Genomic DNA, 21,037 nt, shown 5'->3' with positions numbered 1-21,037 from the left:
AATTGGTTAATTATTTAGAAAATTAAAATAACACATTTTCAGTTGGTTAAGCATCTGCCTTTGGCTCGGATCATGATCCCAGGGTCTTCGAATTGAGCCCCATGTCAGGCTCCCTGCTCAGCTGGGAGCCTGCTTCTCCCTCTGCCTGCTGCTCCCCCTGTTTGTGCTCTCTCTCTGTCTCTGTGACAAATTAATTAATTAATTAATTAATTCTTTTTAAAAAATGAGAACAGCTTAAAGAAAGCTGATTACATAAAAATTTTTTAAAAAAGAATAACATATTTTCTCTCTTTTCATATACCCAAATCTAAGAGTTAAGTCTAAAAAGCAGAAACAATATTGAATGTATATATATTCTATATGTGTAAGTATCCATCTATGAAACATTTGATATGGGAATGGGAGCTACTTTTCTCAGCATAAAAAAATAGATTCAGGGTTGGGAGTTAGGGATAGAGTGGCTGGGTTATGGACATTGGGGAGGGTATGTGTTATGGTGAGTGCTGTGAATTGTGTAAGACCAATGATTCACAGACTTGTACCCCTGGGACAGATAATACATTATATGTTAATAAAAAAATAGATTCAATCACAAATACAAAGCACAGTAGATTGATGACATAAAAAGGGAAAACTCAGGTTCTAAAATGACAGTTGGCAAATCATGAAAAATAATTATATCAGTCTTGACAAAAATTTAATATTCCTAATATATAGATTATTTATAACTCAGTGAATGGAACACCCAGTTTTAAAAATAAGGAGGGGCTTCCTGATTGTGTTGGTGGATAGAACATGCAACTCTTGATCTCAGGATCGGGAGTTCAAGCCCCACATTGGGCATGGAGCCTACTAAAAAAGTAAACAAAAATAGGTGAAAGACACACAAAATTTTGGAAATACAAATGACCAATATATGAAAGAATGTTTAAATTCATTGAAAATGCAACTAAAACAGTAAGATACCATTTTTTACCCATGAAATTTTAAAGATACATCTTAAAAGGAAAATATCAAATATTGATTAGAGAGAAGTGTTCATATATTGCTGTTCGCAATTACACTGAAACTATATTTCTGGAGAAAATTTAAGACTACGCATGAAGGTTTTTAAAGTATTTGTTCCTAGCTGCAGACTGGTAGTCTACATTGGATTCTGGGCCAGAATACCACATTAATGGATAAACCTGAGAATCCCAGGGAAGTCTGGAGTTTGGTTAATAGCATTGTCTTCAGTGTTAATGTCTTCATTTTTGAGAAGTATACCATGGTCATGTAAGATGTCAAAATTAGGGGAAGGGAACGCATGAACTCTCTGCACTACCTTTACAACTCCTCTGTAAATCAAAACTCATTCCTCCCAGAAGTTTTCTTGAGTAAATATCCATCCCACTTGGCTCACTCAGTTCTACTTCTAAGATATAACTATGGGTAACAATGAGAGAAAAAATAGTTCTGGATTAGTTATTCATTATTTGTTGCAGTCGTATACTTGATAGCAAAAGAGAAAGGAAGGAAAAGACAAGCAGTCCAAATGCTCAACACTATGGGCAATGTCATAGACAGACTCATTCACACATAAAAGAATTATGAGACCCGCTCTGGATATTGGGGCATAGAAGCAACCAAAATGAAGATTTCTGACATGAAAGAGCTTAATTTCCAAAAGAGGAAAAACAGACAGTGAATAAGATAAATAATACGTGTAGATATTAGTCATCAATATTAAAGCCCAAAATAAAATCACTGAAGGGATGAAAAAACCAGGGGGAGGTTGCGCTTTTAGGTAGAGAGGACAGAGAAAGCCTCACTGGGAAGCGGATATTTGAGTGAAGACCAAGGGGAAGCAGAGCGCAAACCCTAAGGACCTCGAGGCAGAAGGACAGCAAGTCCACAGGCCTCAGTGCAGGGGCCATGAATGGGACATCTGCAGCAGAGTGAACAAGGAAGGATGGTAGTAGGAGAGGAAATGATAAAGTTGGAAGAGAGCACAGATGATAGGGACAGTGGCTCAGTCTGAGTGAGATGGGAGCCATGGAGAGTTTTGAATAGAGAAGGAACATGATACGACTTTCAACTAAATGGATTCTCTCTGGTCCTGGGTTCAGAATAATCAGAATAGGGGCAAGGGTGGAATCATCGGGTGTTACTTAACAAACATTATTCTTAATAACTTGAAGGCATCAAAGTGCTCAAAATATTGCACTATAAGTTTAAAAGGAGGACACAAATCTAAATACACTATGATCCCTTCTTCTAAAAAAACAAACTGACCGAATTTTGGATAGTAAAATTACGGTTAAGTTTTGTTTTGCTCTCAACTCTTCTATGTTTCTCAACTTTTCTGTAATGAACATCTTTTCCTTTAAAAGTAAGTGAATGAAAATGTCTACCTGATTATGAATTGCTCACCTCTAATCAGTTGAGGTCTGAGTGTGATTTTTTTTTTTGACTAATGAGAATTTTCTTTTTAATTCTTTTTAAAGATTTTATTAATTTGACAGAGAGAGAGAGATCACAACTAGGCAGAGAGGCAGGCAGAGAGAGGAGGGAAGCAGGTTCCCTGCTGAGCAGAGAGCCCAATGCGGGGCTCAATCCCAGGATCCTGAGATCATGAGCTGAGCCAAAGGCAGAGGCTTAACCCACTGAGCCACCCAGGCACCCCTGAGTGTGATTTCTTACAGCATTGAGCCTGTTTGGTTCAAGATATTTTAATATTCATCTGTAAAATGAAAGCTTTTGTAGCTCTGAAAGCATACTGAACATTTTTAACTGAAACTTCTTTAGTTTAAAATGACAATAGGCTAAGGTTTTTTATTTTTATTTTTAAGTAATTAATTAGTTAATTCACATGTAATGTATTATTTGTCCCAGGGGTACAGGTCTGTGAATCATCAGTCTTACACATTTCACAGCACTCACCATAGCACATACCCTCCCCAATGTTCACCACCCAGCCACCCTATCCCTACCCCTTCCCCCTCCACTCCAGCAACCCTCAGTTTGCTTCCTGAGATTAAGAGTCTCCTGTGGTTTGTCTCCCTTCCCAGTCCCATTTTGTTTCATCTTTTCCCTCCCTACCCCCCACGACCCCCTGCCCTACCTCTCAAATTCCTCATATCAGAGAGATCATATGATAATTGTCTTTCTCTGATTGTCTAATTGACTTACTCTGCTTAGCATAATATCCTCTAGTTCCACCCAAATGTCAGGATTTCATTTCTTTTGATGGCTGCATAATATCCCATTGTGTATATGTATGTATGAAGATATATATCTATATATAGATATATATAGATATCTGTATACCACATCTATCTATCTATCTATCTATCTATCATCTATCTATACCACATCTTCTTTAGGCTAAGGTTTTTACACAACAGAACTTTAGAGCTGAAAGGTTTAGAGATAATTTCATTTAGTTTCAGGAGATGGAAGAATCAGTAGTGAAATGACCAAACCAAGGACTCTTGGATCCAGAATCAGAACCCACATGTTCCGATACCTGGTCTGCCTCTACCGTATGGTCAAGGAAAATTGAGAGCAAGATGCCAAATTTTAAGGGTTTACCTAAAACATCAAAGGTAGGATTCTTATTTCAAGCACCTAAATTAAATGGTATTTTTCAAAGATTGTATTTATTTGAGAGAGAGAGAGACTGAGCATGAGCAGGGGGAGGAGGAGTGGGGAGGAGCAAGCTCCCCACTGAACAGGGAACCTGATGCCAGGCTCAATCCCAGGACTCTGGGCCCAGGACCTGAGCCAAAGACAGACACTTAACTGATTGAGCCACCCAGGTGCCCCTAAATGATATTTTTTTTAAATATTCATCTATTTTAAGCTATTCTCTTATTTAAGGAAGATCTTCAATGGCTACTATGTGCCAAGCTCTGGTAAAAACTTTCAGAATTTAGTCTAAATGAAAAGCTATGATTGTAGTTCCTTGCCTGTGCACTTAAGGGGGAAAAAAAGAGCTTAAGGAAGTTAAAGAATAAAAAGTACTGCCACTATCAGATTTTCAACATGCTAGTAACTGTGTATTGAAAAGCTCTTTGCTGCCCCATTGTGGGGAAATAAAGATCTTCACATTAAAAGTCTTAAAGGCAAGAGTTACATTGGAAATTAGAGATAATTTCTCTGGGGGCCTGAGATTAGCTTAATACCATTTAGCCATGTGAGTGGTAAATTCTTTCTGTTCTGTTAATAAGACATGTAATTGCATAGAAAACAATGAGGCTTTGCTTCTTTCAGGAATCATCCCATGATGTGTGTAGAGGTAAGTTGTAGGCAAAAACTTCTAAGGGAGCAGAGCTCAAGCTAGCATACCTGGGAAGAAAGCCAAACATAGCAGGAAAGTGAGGACGGGACTAGGGGCATGGCATGCTTCAGACACCAGTGTCTCTGCCAGGAACTGACCGTATGACCTCTCTGGGCCTCAGTTTCCTCATTTGTCAAAGATTTGGAGAGAGGATCGCTCAGGACCTTGCTCAGGTTTCTTGTCCCGCCCTTATAGCCTCTCATGTTGAGCATCTTGGCTGTGTCCATGAACTAGTAATATTTCCCCACCCCCAAGTAAGGAGTTGTGAAATTTCTGGGCATCTTTCTCCTCCCTGCTTTTCTGCTATGCATCTACAGTGGGCATATCCAGGAATAACTACAGGCGGTGGAAAGAGGACTGGACTGGAAGATAGCGCCTGGGTTGGAGCCCCGATTCTGCAGTTACCTTCTCTGTGTAACTGTTGGTAAGCATTTAACTTCCTTGGGCCTCAATTTTTCCTGCTGTCATAGAAGAGAGTTCAACTACATCAGTGACTCTCAACTCTGGCAGTATTTGAGGCTCACCTGGGGAGTTTGGTAAAAATGCTGATATGTAGACTCCTCCCCAGACCAGTTAAACCAGAGTCTTACCAGGGTTGGGCATGAGCATCAGTAGCTGCAAAAATGGCAAAAGCTAATTAAAAAAAAAAAAAAAAGTATTTGTAAAAGCAAAGAGCCAGAGCCAGAATAGCCAAAATGATCATGATACCAAGATGTCGAGTCTCCTTCTAAAGCTACAGTAAGCAAGACAGTGTGGGATCAGCACGAAGTCAAACAGACCAGTGAGGCAGACTCACACACATAAGGGCACCTGATTTGTGATGAAAGACGTCACTGTCATACGGTGGGGGAATGGGTGGAATTTTCTATGACTGGCATTGCATCCGGTGAATATCAAAATATAGGAATAAATGAACCCTGACCCCTTATCTCACACCACATACAAAAAACAATCTAGAGAGTGACAGGCCTAGATGTGAAAAGTAAAGCAAGAAATCTAAAAGAATGTAGGAAAGTGTCTTTATGACCCTGAGGTTGTATGGTCGCCCTTACCTATTCTTTCTGTAGTTCCCTTCCACATCAAATATGGCTGACTCATGTGACCACTAGGTTACTGGGGTGCAGCTTTGGAAGATAAGTCATGAAAAATATGTGGCTTCTGCTTTGTTCTCTTTTGGATCACTTGTTCCAGGAAAAGCCAGCTGCCACGATGTCAGGACACACAAGTGACCCTCTGGAGATGCCCATATGGCAAGGAGCTGGGGCCTCCTACTAATAGTCAGCAAGAATCTGGCACATCCTGCCCATAGCGATGTAAGTGAACCATCTTGGAATCAGACATCCCTGCCCTAGTGAAGCCTTTGGTTGACTATGGCCTTTCATGACATCTTGACTATAACCTCCTGAAGAATCATTAGCTAGAACCACCTAGCTGTGCTGCTCCTGATTCTCTGACACACAAAAACCATGAAATCATTTACTTTAGCCATTAAGTTTTTTTTTTTTTAATTTTATTTATTTGAGAGAGAGAGAGAGAGAGCGTGAGAGTGGAGAGGTCAGAGGGAGAGCAGACTCCCCTCGGAACAGGGATCCCGATGTGGGACTTGATCCTGGGACTTCAGGATCATGACCTTAACTGAAGGCAGTTGCTTAACCAACTAAGCTACCCAAGCACCCCCTAAGTTGTCTTTTTTTTTTTTTTTTTAAGATTTTCTTAATTTATTCATGAGAGAGAGAGAAAAGCAGAGGGAGAAGCAGGCTCCCTGCTGAGCAGGGAGCCCATGGGACTCCTTCCCAGGACCCTGGGATTATGACCTGAGCCGAAGGCAGACACTCAACTGACAGAGCCACCCAGGCACCCTTAGCCACTAAGTTTTAGGATAATTTATCGCATAACAATAGAGAACAAATATATCCTTCAGACAGCTTCCAGACTAATCTCTTTAAAAGTATAGCTGTCCCCAGACCTTGGTCTCCAATATCATTCCCATTAAAAGGAACTGGAGCACATCACAAAATGACTCTTTCTGGAACTAAGGCAGTGTAGGTATAAAATAAGCTTCATTATGCCAGAAAGTGAGGAAGTGTTGAGAAAAGAATGGGGAATGTCACAAGAAACCATCTGAAGAGGTTCCCACTGGCCCAATCTAGAATAATTTGAATCTCAAAATAATTAAATCCAGTAATGAATTATACAGCTTTGGAAAAATTAGAAACTTGTGAGTCTAAACCAATAATAAAACCAATGAAAAAGTGTATAAGATATGAACAGATGTTTTAAAAGAGAAGATACATAAATGGCTAATAAGCTCATGAAAAGATATTCAACATTAGGGAAATCCAAAATAAAACCATGGAGATACCATTTCATACTAGAATGAGAAATAAGACAGAAAATAGAGACTATAATAAATGACCATAATAAATTGACAGAAAATAACATGTATTGGTGAAGATGTGGAGAGATGGAAACCACTGTCTGTCGATGGTGATTATATGAAATGGTACCATCACTTTTGAAACAGTTCTGTGTGAGGCACCTGGGTGGCTCAGTAAGTTAAGCATCTGCCTTTGGCTCAGGTCCTGATCTCAGGGTTCTGTGATCAAGCCCCATGTCAGGCTCCCTGCTCAGTGGGGAGCCTGCTTCTCCTTCTATCCATTCTCCCCCATTCTCGCTCTCTGTCAAATAAATAAATAAAATCTTAAAAAAAAAAAAGGAAACAGTTTTATTGCTTTTCAAAAAGTTAAACATAAAACTAACCCTACTTCTCAGCAATTACATCCCCAGGTATCTGGGGAAACAAACACTTGCAAGAGAATGTTCCTATCAGCATGATTCATTATAGTCCCAAACAAGAAGCAACCTAAATGTCTATCAACTGGTGAATGAATAGACAAATAGAGTAGATGCATACAGTGAAATACTATTCAGTAATGAAATGGAACGAAGCACTGACACATAGTAGACCACGGAGAAGCCACAGTTAAAAAACATTTTGCTGAGACAATGTATTTAAATGATTCCATTCATATGAAGTGTTTTATAAAAGGTAAGTATACAGAAACAGAAAGTAGATGTGTGATTGCCTGGGTCTGGAAGTAGGAATGAGGATTAACTTTAAAAGGGCATTAGGGATCTTACTGGGGGGATGAAAATTTTAAAACCGATTTATGGTGAAGGTTACACCATTTTGGTAAAAGCCACTCAACTGCACACTTGAGCTGTGTGATATGTGAAATAAACCTCTTTTGCAACAACTAACATGATAATCTGAAATATAACAGGAATGTAAAAAATTGACTCAATGGTATTTCATTGAAGAGGAGTCTACAAACAAGGACGTAAACCATGTTTTTATTTTAATAATAAATAATCTCTCCAATAAAACATTTTTAACATTTAGGACAAACATTGTGTTTGAGATAAAGGATAATGAAATGATTTTATCCATGAGCCAAGATGAAAATTTTAAAACCATAGTTCACAATGCAAGCAAATAAAAGTAATGACCAAAATTGAACACATTTTAATACCATATGCAGTTTTCCTCTTTTTATTTTTTTATTATGGACAATACCTACAGAAGTTAAACAAACCTTGTTTCATCTACACCAAACCCACTTTCTGTCATCCCCATTCCGCATTGATTTATTGTGAAGCTAGTCTCAGACACATCATGTGAACATATTCATAATGCAAAATACATCTTGCAAGGATGGCTCAAGTCTAGTTGCAGTTTTATTTCAAAGAAAAAAATGACAAGGTGTATAACTATATTTACGAAATAGTCTAAGGAATTTCAGAATGTCAAATCAAACAGACTAGAAAAACATGGTTGTAATTCTCAAATGTTTTATGATTAAATTACAACTGTAACAATGTTATTGAAGGTTGTATATCCTACAGTTCTTCTTATTCAGTCTTACTACTCAGATTTCCTTTATGTACGATGTGTGCTTCATTTAAAAGAAAGTTTTCCATAAGGAATATACCAATTTGGTATTTCTAATTCTAAAAGATGACACTAAATTCTGTTCTTCTCTCATCATGTTGTTTGGGAGCATTTGTCCTCATTGTATTTTTGCCGGTCTGAATTTGTGTAGAGACTCTCTTCCCACCTCATATGCAAAGGCTGAGCAGTGAGTTGTCAATTATAGCTTTTAAAAGATCTCTCCAAAGAATATTTAAGTCCTTTATATAGTTTCCTTGTTCACAAACACAATGTTCATGGCAAAGCCAGTACCTAAACATAAAAATAAAAACAAATTAACTAAACCCTCAATAAATCTGTTATTTAAAGAGAGAGAGAGAGAGAGAGAGAGAGAGAAATGAAACTAAATGCCGTATCTGACCCTAGAGTGGATTCAGTACTAGAAGGAAAAAAAAAAAAATCTATGAATGATATTACTGGATCAATTAACTAAATTGAAATACTGGTGCTCAATTAGATAGAAATGTTGTAACAATATTGAATTTACCAATGTTGACAACTGTGCTGTGTTATATAAGAGAACCACCCAATTCTTAGGAAATACACGATAAAATACTGGATGAAGAACCATGATATGTGTAACTTACCCACAAATGGCTCAGGAAGTATATCTTTCTCTCTACATGTTATACATATCTTAAATATTATGGATAGATAAAGATATGTAGAGAGGTAGACACAGATAAATGATAAGAAAAAAGATGACAAAGCAGGGGCACCTGCGTGGCTCAGTCAGTTGGGTGTGGGTCTCTTGATTTTGGCTTGGATTATGATCTTGGAGTCATGGGATTGAGCCCCACTTTGGGCTCCATGGGGAGCATGGAGCCTGCTTGGGATTCTCTCTCTCTCCCACTGTCCCTTGCTTGCTCTCTCTCTCGCTCTTAAAAAAAAAAAAAAGATGAAGCAAATGTATACAATATCAACAATAGGTAAATATGGGTATATGGGTTTCTTTGCATTATTCTTATTCTTATAATTTTTCTATGAGTTTGTGATTATTTCTAAATAAAAATTTAAATGTAACTATGACCATGAAATGGTCATAAAAAGGCCCACCCTGATCTGGCCCATGCCACCTTCCAATCTCATATTTATGGTTATTCTATATTAATTGTATTTCCAGACCATTTTCTCTTCTGTATTCCTTCACAATCTACAGACACAATCCTCTGTCTGGAACATCATTGTAACTCTTTTTCCACTTGATAATCTTCTACTCATCCTCACTACTCTGAGGAAGTAGTTTAGCATACTGGTGAAGAGCAGAAACGTGATCAGCAAAGAGTCAACAAATTGAGCATTCACTAAGTATGTTAGCTGCTACCCCTGTGACACCCCATAGACACACTGCTACTCACCCCAATCTAACCTCCACAGTCCCTCGCATTCCCCTGTGGAGAGCAGCTGCAACACATCTGAAGGACCTACTGTCCGCCCTGCTTCTGCCACTCTCCAGGGCCTCCACGATGTATATTTGCAAATAATGCTTCTTTGATATGTATTTTTGAAGTATTACAATGATCCATTTATGAGACAAAAATAAAAGCAGTCATCACTTACTCCATTCTCTGTGCCAGTCCTTCCCTTTGCAGTCTCCAAACTGGTTCAGTGAGCAGGGTCATGCTTCCTAGTACCCCTTTCTGTAGAGAGAAATGACAGAACCCCAAGAATAGGGTGAAGGTGCCAGTTAGGGACCACAGAAACTATTACTGGATCCCTGAAAGGCCACACTTGGGAAAAGTCTCACAGTCTTGGTAAAAGAAAGTGATTCTATTGTAACTGTCATTCGATCAGGACTGGGCTGGAGTGGAAATGATGGAAATGATGAGAGTGGAATGATGGAGGAAAGATGTTAGGGTTCAAAGACCACGGCCAAGAAAGAACTCTTGAGATGTCTTTGGTACAAACAGCTGGTTTTGTTAAAACACGGGGACAGGACCCATGGAAAGAAAGAGCTGCAGTGGGGTCATGAGGAGTGGTCCATTATATACTTTCAAGTTGGGAGGGGATTAGGGATAGTTAAGTTTCTAAGGCATTTTGGAAGCAAGGTTTCCAGGAACTTGAGTGGGCTAGCTATTGTTAGAAAAGGTCATTTACTATTTTCTAATAAGATCCATATCGGTGGGCCATGGACTTGGGAGGTGATTGCCAACATGTATCTTGGGGGGTTTAGAGATAATGGAAAATTCTAAAGGAATTTTTATATGTTAAAGTCGTTTCTCTCTCGCAAAAAGAAATAAATAAAATCTTTTAAAAAATAGACTTACAAGATCCTGGGGGTCGGGCTAAAGTTGCCTTTTGCCCTTAGCAAAAACATTAACATCGAGGCAGTTGAGTCCTTAGAGGAATGTCATTCAGCCTGTTTCAAGGACTTGTCCATGGCCTGTGGGTAGTAAGAAAATTCATTTCTCTTTTGCCTTTGTTTCCCACATCAAGAAGACTGTAAACTGGGGCTGAGTCTTAGTGTGGAATCCCCCCATTTCCTTTGATAGACAAGGATACTGGAGCGCAGGTAGAGCAAGTGTTGCAAGGGTCCTAGTGCACACAGGTGACAGAGCCAGGACTCCTGACGCCCAGGTCTGTGTTCTATTCTTCCCATCACACCTTTAGCTAATAGACAGCCTCAGATTTGAGAGCCACTAAAAACATGGCAACAGTTAATCTTCCCAGGGGAAAACAGATCACAGATCTGAAAATGCAGCATCCTTGGGCACTGTTTTACAGTACACACATTTTAATTAGAAAGTGTTTATTGTGGCAGTGCTAGAGTATGTTTGGATGTCTGGCCTTGCGTGAGACACAACTTGTAAATGAGAACTGAAAGCTAAAATCCACCTCAAGAAACATCCACACATCCTCCTAATCCAGCATCCTAGCCTCACTTCTAACCACACCTAATTCCTCTGTCCCACCACCCCCGCAATATTTTCTTCTGTTTCTACTTTTTAATGGGCTGCTTCTTCTGCCTAGAATTCTCTCTTCTTCATTGTTTTTCAAGTTACTAGTTTTCTCTGTGTAATCTTTCTTCTCCATTTCCAGTCCCACTGGCTTCTGCATTTGCTACATTCTAGCACTCAATGGACTTTAGTTACTTGGATGTAACGCTGTCTCCTTAAGCAGTAGTGATCCTAGTATTGCTCCAATCCTAACAGAGCTCTGAACAACAGAACTTCTCCCATAATCTTACAGAATTAGATAAAAAATGAGACCAAAGCAAAGGAATGGCGAACACTGGGTTCACTATGTGAATTACTTCTGACAGGGGAGGCCGATTTTTGTTTGGATGGTATGTTTGTGGAGTCTTATTATGTATTTAAAAATAATAAAGATTGTGTATTACTAAAGTACAGTAACCAGACATTCCTCACATGAATGAGAAGACTGACCTAACGGGTATCCACATCTCCCGTTACTTGGAGAGGCATTCTTTTCCTCTGCTTCCTGCGAACGTTACATCACAATGGCTGCTTTTTGACCTTCAACCGTCCACTTTCACTGCACTGATAGACGCTGACGTTGAAATGGGGAACACAGGTCAACTCCCTTTCCCTCCCGCGGGCCTGTTCTCTGTGTTGAGACTCAGGGGTCCTTAGCCGTTTGTTTGGGGTGTGAGCAGTTTGTTTCCTTCCGTTTCAGCAGAAACGGTCAATACCCACCGCATTAAAATGATCACTACTGCGAATCTGCAAGTATGTATTCGGCGCCGATATACGCACAAGCATCAAGGGTGAGGATTTAAAAACCTAACGGCCCGCACTTCATCTCACGAGCGGCTGGCGCCTTTTCCGAGGAGACGCGGGCGCAGCGAGGGGGCCGAAGCCCCGCCCCGCGGCCGCAGGGAGCCCAGGGCTCCTCGCAGTCGCGCGCTCCCTCCTCGCCCCCACGACCACGCCCCTTTCCCCGCCTGAAGGCCGTAGCCGCGCCCGCCCGCGCTGGGCCGGAAGTCGTGCTGCGCAGTTAGAACGCGGTTCCCCGCCCGCCCGGGCCAATGGGCGGGGCGAACCTCGGGGCTCCACCCCCGCCGTCGATGATGTCACTGAACGCGGGGGCGGGAGGGACGGAGGAGCGGCCTCGGTCTCCGCCCCCAGAGGTCACTTAACTGTTAGTGCCGGTGCCGCGGATAACTTCGCGAGGTCTTATCGGTGTCGCCGCCTTTGTCTCTGCAGCATGGCTTTTGTAACGCGGCAGCTCGTGCGCTCTGTGTCCTCCTCGTCCACTGCCTCGGCCTCGGCGAAGAAAATCATCGTCAAGCACGTGACGGTTATCGGTGGCGGGCTGATGGGCGCCGGCATCGCCCAGGTGAGCGGCGGGGTGGGCGGCGTACCCCGCTCGGTTTGCTGCGCACGCTTCCGTGCTGGTCCTGGCCAGCGGAGACCCCTCGTGGCTGCTCCGCCGGGAGGCCTGCGTCCGCGGGAAGCCGGAGGAGATGCCACCCCGCCCCTCACCCGTGCCGTTGAAAAGTCTCGAGTCTGGGCCTGACTCCTGCAGTCCCCCAAAGAACGAATGTCCTTGGACTGAGCCTCAGGTTCCTGGTCTCTAAATTCCAGCCGCCCGCAGGGTCCGACGGAGGCTCTGTGGAAAGTGTTTCTGAATGCACTTCGGAATCGGGCCGTGCAGAGAAGATAGTATTCTATGTGCACAATATTGAGGAATAACATGCGCGCTCGCTGCTCGGCTTAGACCGAATTTGCTTCCGGAGACCCGGACTGCGATCAGTTAGTTTTGTTTTTATTCCGTGTTTTCTAATTCTCCAGTCTTTGTTAGAGCCGTTTTCTGCTCTTCTGAATGGTCTCTCTTCCCCGCCCCCGCCTTGTGTTTCCTTTGCTTATGGGTTATAATGAAAGGTTAATAGTCATCCTTTTGGTAGCACTTTGTAAAGTTACCCAACCCAAGCTTGCGAGGCCCTGGGACTCCTCCAATTGCAAGCGCGTTGGCTACGCAACTTTGACCTATTACCCTTTTTGCAAAGAACAGCGCGGTTTAGGTTCTGGGGAGAGTGGGAGTAGAGTGGCTGAGGGCCCAGGAAGAGTGTCTAATCTCATTGTTCATCTTCAGGACTCTGCCCTGTTCGCCTGAGCTGTATAGTACGGGGTCAGTTGTGCAACTGATTACCTGGTTACTGTGATACTTGTTATTTGTTTATTTATTTTTAGCGCTTACATTCCAGCTCATATTGGAGAACTGTGATGTTCTTAGCTTTCCAGCCCTTTGCAACTTGTATTGTGGAGGGGGTGGGGCGGGCCGTTAACCAAGTTTCTCTTAAGGGAGTGCTGGAGTGCAATGGCTACAGTCAAGAATGTTTAATTTTTTCAGTGTCTGTTTGCAACCAAGCCCACACTTCCGTGCTTGCTTTTTAAAAAAAAATCTTCTGGGGTGCCTGGGTGGTTCAGGCAGATAAGTCAGACTCTTGATTTGGCTCAGGTCTTGATCTCAGGGTTGTGGGATCAAGCCCCATTTGGTGCCTAGTGGAGCCTGCTTAGGATTCTCTTTCTCCCTCTGCCTCTCCTCCCCCTCCCTGTCTCCCTTTTTCTCTCTCTAAAACTTTTATTATTACTATATATTTTAATTCTCCCTGCAGATTTTTTTTTTTGCAGCATATTCACATTTTCTCTTAAAAACAGAATGTTTAAAATGTTTTTATCCATCTGACTTCTTATAGTTTCTTCTTTTTTTTCTTCTGAGATTGTGTTTTTGGACATACATTGCCATTTTTGTTGTATGGATACCCTGGCTGTTCCAGTAATCTGTTTTTTGTGAGGAGGTGTAAGTCCCTCTAACCTAAAAGTTCCACGTGTTATACTATATATAATATACTTGAAGAGAGCTTAGCCTTGAGCACACTTGTATTCCTCCTGCTCCACCAAAAACTCCCAAGGTTATGAGAGTGAGATTTATTGCAGGCAGGTGTAAAATAATGTATTGGCTTAAAAACACTTAAACAGTGTCTTGGCGACAAGTTATTAGGGCTTTAGCCTCCAAGAACAGTATAGGAAATGGACAGTGCCTTGAAGACATCAGTGGAAGAAGATCAGAAACTGTGTAGAAAGCATCACCTCAACTTTTGTACAAAATGGGATTGCTCAGTTCTTGCGATGTTGCATCCATTATTGGATACCATGAGAAAGGGTGTTACGTTGCATGAAAAGGCACAAAGGTAGCTCCTAAAATTACGGGTATGGTAATAGAGCATTCACTTGAGAAAGGAGTGGGGAGAAATGACTGACATTGATGGGAACACATACTTGTGGGTCAAATCCTTGAGTAGTTGGAACAGGGAGTGTCTTTTCATTAAGGGGAAAATGTTTTTTTACCCCACTAGTTGGAAACATAATGGAATTGTCATTCTGAAAGCTGATAAACACCAGAAGTCTAGGGGTGCCTGGCTGGCTCAGTCAGCAGAGCGTGACTCTTGATCTCAGTGTCATGAGTTTGAGCCCCACGTTGGGTGTGGGGCTCAGGGGGAAAAAAAAAAAGACCGGAAGTCCAAGTAGTGGACATTCATAAGGAACATAGTTCCAATCTTACATAACAAGGTTCAAAAGAACCTCACCCACTTCAGGTGACAGCTTTAATTCTGTGGAGGGAAACCATGCTTTCCTGTAGAACCTTTCTGGGTGCCGCTGGTTGGTTTCGCTGATGTTTTGGGTGGTTTAGTGGATCTGCATTTGCATTCTGCCCTGCGGTATGCAGTCCCAGGCAGTATCACTTACTCTTTATGCTCCTTGCCCTGTGATTTTTTGGCACCCGGTAAGTCTGTTTTGCTGATTGAGTGCCACTGAAGAATTAGTTGATGTGTTTTGAATAGAGAATGGGTCCACTTCAGTATGAGGAATTGGATGATTTTTATGCTGGCTCAGCTTCACATGCCAGCTGTGTTAACATGGGAAAGTTACTTAGCCTCTGGCCTCAGTTTACTTTTTTTTTTTTTTTTTTTTTTTTTTTAGTTTACTTATTTCTAAAAGTAGGACTAATACTAGTACTAGCCTGGTAGGAGTATGGGGAGGATCAAGTGAATTAGCAAAATTTAAGCATTTAGCACAGTGTCACTTGTCACTTAATAAGAGCTCACAAAATGTTAGCTGCCTTTGCAATTACTTCTCTTCATTGTGGTCATCCTTGTCCATTTGACCTTCTCTCCTCATATCCACTCCCAACTCTGATTGTTGCTGCAGAGGTAGGACTGTATTATTTAGATGGAGAATATTGGTCATGATTTGGTTCCAACTTGCTTAATCTTTTTTTTTTTTTTAATTGGACACAGAGAGAGAGATCACAAGGCAGAGAGAGAGAGGGAAGCAGGCTCCCTGCTCATGCAGGGCTCAATCCCAGGACCCTGAGATTATGACCTGAGCCGAATGCTTAACCCACTGAGCCACCCAGGCACCGCCCAACTTGCTTAATCTTGAACACAAATGCTGGTTGATACTGTGGTTGGTTTGCTAATGGACCTCTGAAAAGAGGGAAGGCGCTTTTTACTGCCCTCTCACCCATGAAACCTCACTGAAGCCTTAGAAACACAAGCACAAACTAGCATCAGCTCTGCATTTATCTTCACTTCCCTGAACTCTTTCTGAAGTAGTTTGAATTTTATTCAGGGTGTAGTTCCATTTACAATTTTAATTTTTTATAAAATGTATCCTTTTGCCAAGTGTCCCATTTCATGCTGAGTAGGATTAAAAAAAATTTTTTTTATTTTTTACTAGATTTTGTGGGAGCCTGACACATTTCTCAAGCAATTTAACAGTTTCAGATAAGTGAGGTTTGTGCTTCATTACATTTGATCAGAGCACAGACCATTTGTACATGTGTATTCTACTAGAGCATCTACTTTGCCTGTCATTTTTGTTTGTTTTAAATTAAAAAAATCCCTTAGGCTGCAGGTTAATATTTAGTAAGGTTAACCTGTGTTGTTGCCCATTACAGACTTCTTACTTGGTTCTGATTACCAATTCAGCTATAGCCAAATACTTAGGCCAGCAAAAAAGCTTATAGAATTAAATGACCCTTGAGTGAGGGGCAGGTTGTTTTTTGTTCTGTGAAGGAGGGGAGAAAAGGAAGAAAGCTACTAGCTCTCATTTTTTCCGTTTATTGAATGAGTCCTTTCTGTACTTTGCTTTTTGCCTTTTTTTCATCTGAGGCACCCAGAGAGACCATAGCTTTCCTTAAGTTACTGGGCAGGGGCAGGGGAGTCAACGGGCTCCCTGGAAATGGCCGTTTCAGAAAGTGGATTCCTCAGGGCTCCTGGTACAGCCTTCCTTTTAATGCACTCTACTTCTTTGAAGAAATAAGAAAGTGTGGAAGAGTTTGGAGGCCTGATTCTTCTCATCCAAAGCTCCCCCCCACCCCGTTAAGAAACAAAAAATACACATTTCTTCTGGGGGGGGGGGCTTCTTAGACTATTAAAACAAAGTTGGAGTATGGCGGGGGAGAGCATTCTAAGCCTTGTTACTTTGTGGTGCTCCGAAAGACTAAAGTGGAGTTGAGAGCTTTTTTCCTCCCAGCCACTGAATTTGTTCATGCCCCAAACTCTGAATTTTCTGATGCTGAATAGGATCACAACTGCTCTGTACAGTTTACTTTTTTGTTTCTTTCTTTCTTTTTTGCTACAGTGGATATGTCTCCGTTGACTGTGCTTGGAAACAGTGCCGTGGCCTGGGATAAGTTTTAAGATCACAGGGGACTGGCATGGTTACCTGGCTCTCAGCTGTCCTTTTGGTGTTCTTTATGGAGGGGAATGTTTTTACTCCGGTGTTAACTCCCCACTCAAGGGTGTGGGATGCATTTGTCATGAAGCTGTTCCCTCCTTTCTTGTGGCGTTGTTCACTTCTTTACTGGGCTCTTGTCTGATCTTCATGATACACAAGGGACAGCAAAACCAGCCTCTGTCATCATGTTAGTCATTGGACTTGGGTGGGCCTGGAGATACTGTAGGAAAACGTGGGACTAACAGGTAAAAAAAATAATGCCAAAGAATACATTTGGCCATTGTAGAGCCGAAATGGCACCTTAGTCAGGTTTGGGGTTTTCTCTACCATGTCCTAGATAGAGCCTCACTGTTTCCTACCCCTTGCTTGAGTTTCTAATTTCTTTTCCTCCACTTCGGTCTTCTCCCCGTCTGCCTTAGGCACACCCCTCACTGCCTAGCTCTCGAGGGCCCACAGGGAGATTGTACTGCTGGTGTCTATCCTGTGTCTGCCTAGGGTGTACGAACAATGCAGTCGTTTCTGGTGAGGGGTGGTCCAACCCTTGAAAGTGAGCAGAGGAGGAGGTGCCTCCCAGAGCCTGGCCCCCAGCCCTACCTGGCCCCTGCCGTAGGAACCTTAGGCGAATCTCTTAACCCCTCTCTGCCTTTTGCCTTACCTGCAAGCAAGGATTGCCTCACAGTGTTGGGAGAGCCAACCGCGCAAAGAGCTGCGGCGACTTCTCTAGCATGTTCAGTGATAACTGTCCGGTAAATGTGGCTTTCGTGTGGATTTGTGAGACCCATCCAGGGATGACGTCTCTAATTCTCAGTTCTCTTCACTATCTTTGAAGGTGTCTGATCCCCGAAGCCGAGGTAAGCACAATTCTGCCTGGACCTCTGGCCTCTGCTGTGTTGTAGAGAGAAGTGTGGTCTCCGTGGGTGGGGGGATCTTTCGCGGGTATCTGCAATCAGTAGATAACAGCTTGACCTCTCCTTAGCTCTAGACTCGAAGTAGGAATCACTCCCTGGTGATCTCTATTTGGCTGCCCTGATGCCATCTTTCTGCCAAGAATAGACTTAAACTGTAGCCAAGACTTAATTATTCAGCCAGTTCCCTTCCTTTGCCCCCTCCAGCTTTCCCTGCAACTTTCCTCCCTCTGTTATTACCCCTGTTGTTCCTCCAGCCACATACACTCTGAGGCTGAGGTCACAGTCGGAGTCTCCTCTATTCTGCAAAAGGCTCTGCGGCTTTTCTCTGTGAGGAGTGTTCTTTCCCCTGCGCTCCCCTTTGTAATTCCTGGACCGGGCATTGATCCTCGAATCGTTGTGGGAGCCTCTTAATTGGTCCTTTTCATCAAAACCCCATTGATTCTAGCAGACACTGCCATACTCATCTTACTGGAGAGCAGTTTGGATTTGTAACTGTCTTTTCTACTCGGAAAGCATTCCTCATGGCAACATCTTGGAGAGCTGGGTCAAACCAAGGGTTTGTTTGATGGCTAGTGACATGTCCAGTTGCCCCTTCTCCTTCCCGGAATTGGTGGGAGATGGGAGGAGACAGTCCTGGGAGAGAAATTATTTTCCTCTATGTTACCAAATCCAGATGCTTACTGAATTTTCAAAAAAATGTGTTGTTCTCATCTGAAAATGAAGGCACATTTCTTTGGCTTTTTAGAAATACTTTTTGAAATATTAAAAATCAAGTAAAAAAAAAAAAGGCCAGCTAATGAATTACACTGTTCTAAGAATCAACCAGCTGGTTATGGTGGCAGTGGTGATTGAAAGCCTCAGTGGAATGCCTTGTTTTGGATCGTCGAAGTTAGCGAAGACAACCTATGCGGATGGCAGAGTTGAAGGGATTACACAATCGGAGGTAATCATAAACCCAGAATTGCCAGCTCTGAGAGACACATCTGATTTATGACTTTTTTCCTTCCTGAATCTAACCATGTGCTCAAGGGCGGGCCTTGATGCAAAGGAAAAGCAATGCCTGGGCTACAGTCAGCATCATGAGTGCTCACTCAGTGCCCTTATTCTGGGAATTGGAAGAAAGAATAGTTTTCTGAGGCAACATAATGCTGATGCCCCACGAACCTCCTGTCGCGTAGGGGTGCATGAGACAGCTCTCTGTCCCAGGTGACAGAGTTCTCACACATTTACCATTCAGGTTATGCTTTGGAGAAGCTGCTTCAAATCTGGTGATCTGTTCGCAAAAATACATAAAGCCAGCATGCTTCTGCTTGGCCTGCTTCCTTGGCCCAGTGGCTGGAGTACTCTGGGGCTTTGACAAGTGTGCTTTTTACCGGCCTATTTTTACAGCTCTGAAGCACCCTGGTCTAAAAATATTTCTCTCTGGCTAAGCCTGCCTTCCACCATGGCTAGGAAGTCATGGAACTATGAGGACATAGCCTTCAAATAAATTTTTTTCCATTACAGATTGCTTGTCCTCAAGGTCTTACAGTGGGTAGGTACTGTAATATAAAACAGGAGTTCCTAATGGGCTCACTTAAATTATGGTTGCTCAAGTTAAAAATGGTAGGCAGAGCTCTCCTTATTGTAAGAACAACAGCTGTCTATGGGAGAACGAACAAAAGACCTTTATTTTTCTGTTCCATTTCTCCACTGCCATCTCCTCCTCAAAAGTTGGGAATAACTTGGGGGGCACTGCTGCATAATTCAAGAAGAATGAGTGTGGTTTCTTTGCATCTGCAACACGTGAAATTCTTTTCTAAGTAAGAACCTCCGGTAATATAATTATTTACACATTGGTGGGGGGCCTTCAGCTACACTGGACCTTCAGGAGATCTGATCTCATCTTAGCTTTCCTACCAGCTCTGTTTGGTCGGTATTTCCTGGGGGTCGGTATTTCCCAGGGGTATTTCCTGGGTCTCGGTGCCCAGTACACAGAGACCAATGACATTTTGTTGGGAGCCTACGGTAGGGAAGTAGGGAAGACAAGGCTGAAACAGATGGTCAGAGCAGTGAGGTGGGTGCAGAGCCATTACCGGAGCACAGGAGGGACAGCTAGCCCAGAGCTAAGAAGATCTTGGGGTGGGAGGTCTGGAAGTGATCTTACTTATTATCTGTGTACTCAGCACTTAGTATGTGTGAAACTCAGACGTTGTCTGTGCGATACTGAGGCTTAGTTAGTGAGGGGAAGCTGCAGAGATGGCATGGACCATGCAGAGGCCAGGAGAGGAGACAGTAATAGGTAGGTGTGGAGGCCGTGGGCCTCACGGTGGTGGTGAAGTAGTCGGCATCAGGGAGCCGTGCCTCTGGAGCAGAGGTGAGTCTCCACTGTGGAGGGCTTTGCAAGCCATGTGTGGGAACTGAAGTTCTATTCTTTGGTTCCCAGGGGCCAGTGAAGAGTTTGGTGGAATAAGTGCTATAGATGGAAGTGCCTTTTATGCAATTACATTTTGGGTAGAACGCTACTGCCGGTAGTGTGATCTTACGTGAATGGTTTTTCTGCTTTAGTTCTGTTTCTTTCCTCAGGAAAATGAAAGTGTTGTGTTGGGATCGAACAAAGGTTTTTTGTTTTTTGTGTTTTTTTTAATTGTGGTAAAATAGGCATAACATAAAATCGATCATTTTATCCATTTTTACATGTGGGTTTCCCCCACCTTCCAAGAGCTTGCATTATGCCATACTGCTTTTCTGAAAGATCTACATCAGTCTCTTTTTGGTAACTGAGGGAAAGCCATGGAGGACTTTTGCTGTTGCGAAAATAGGTGAAAAAGCATTCAGCACTTGTTAGGCTGCCAGCGGTGAGAGAGGCGGGGCTGTGGTGAGAGAGGCGGGGCTGTGGTGAGAGAGGAGGTGCACAGCCGGAGGGGCTCCTTCCTGGGAACCGCGCTCAGCATGAGTCACCAGGGCTTTGAATTGTGTCCGTGAGCACCTGTGCTTTATCTCCAGGCGCTTTATCTCCATTTTGTGTATGCATCGGCAAGATGTGTCCTAACATATCAAAAGAGCCTAAAAGGTTATTTTTTGGGTCTGAGGAGGTTCAAAATTTTTCCTTATAAATTAATGATAAGTGCTT

General features: G+C 42.5%; 1 protein-coding gene across 1 annotated transcript in view; it reads left to right on the top strand.

The window, feature by feature from the left end:
* The first annotated feature begins 12,418 nt into the window (after nucleotides 1–12,418).
* Nucleotides 12,419–21,037, top strand: part of HADH (hydroxyacyl-CoA dehydrogenase) — a 46,210-nt gene continuing 37,591 nt past the window's right edge. The window contains exon 1 of the mRNA XM_032860263.1: nucleotides 12,419–12,611. Within this exon, the coding sequence (XP_032716154.1) occupies nucleotides 12,480–12,611 (132 nt within the window). The 5' untranslated portion in view covers nucleotides 12,419–12,479. The remainder of the gene's footprint in view (nucleotides 12,612–21,037) is intronic.

Source organism: Lontra canadensis, unplaced genomic scaffold (assembly GCF_010015895.1).
Source record: "Lontra canadensis isolate GAN:19392208 unplaced genomic scaffold, GSC_riverotter_1.0 scaffold1, whole genome shotgun sequence".
In the NCBI taxonomy this organism is placed as follows: Eukaryota; Metazoa; Chordata; class Mammalia; order Carnivora; family Mustelidae; genus Lontra; species Lontra canadensis.
This window is presented reverse-complemented; position numbering and strand designations above follow the sequence as displayed.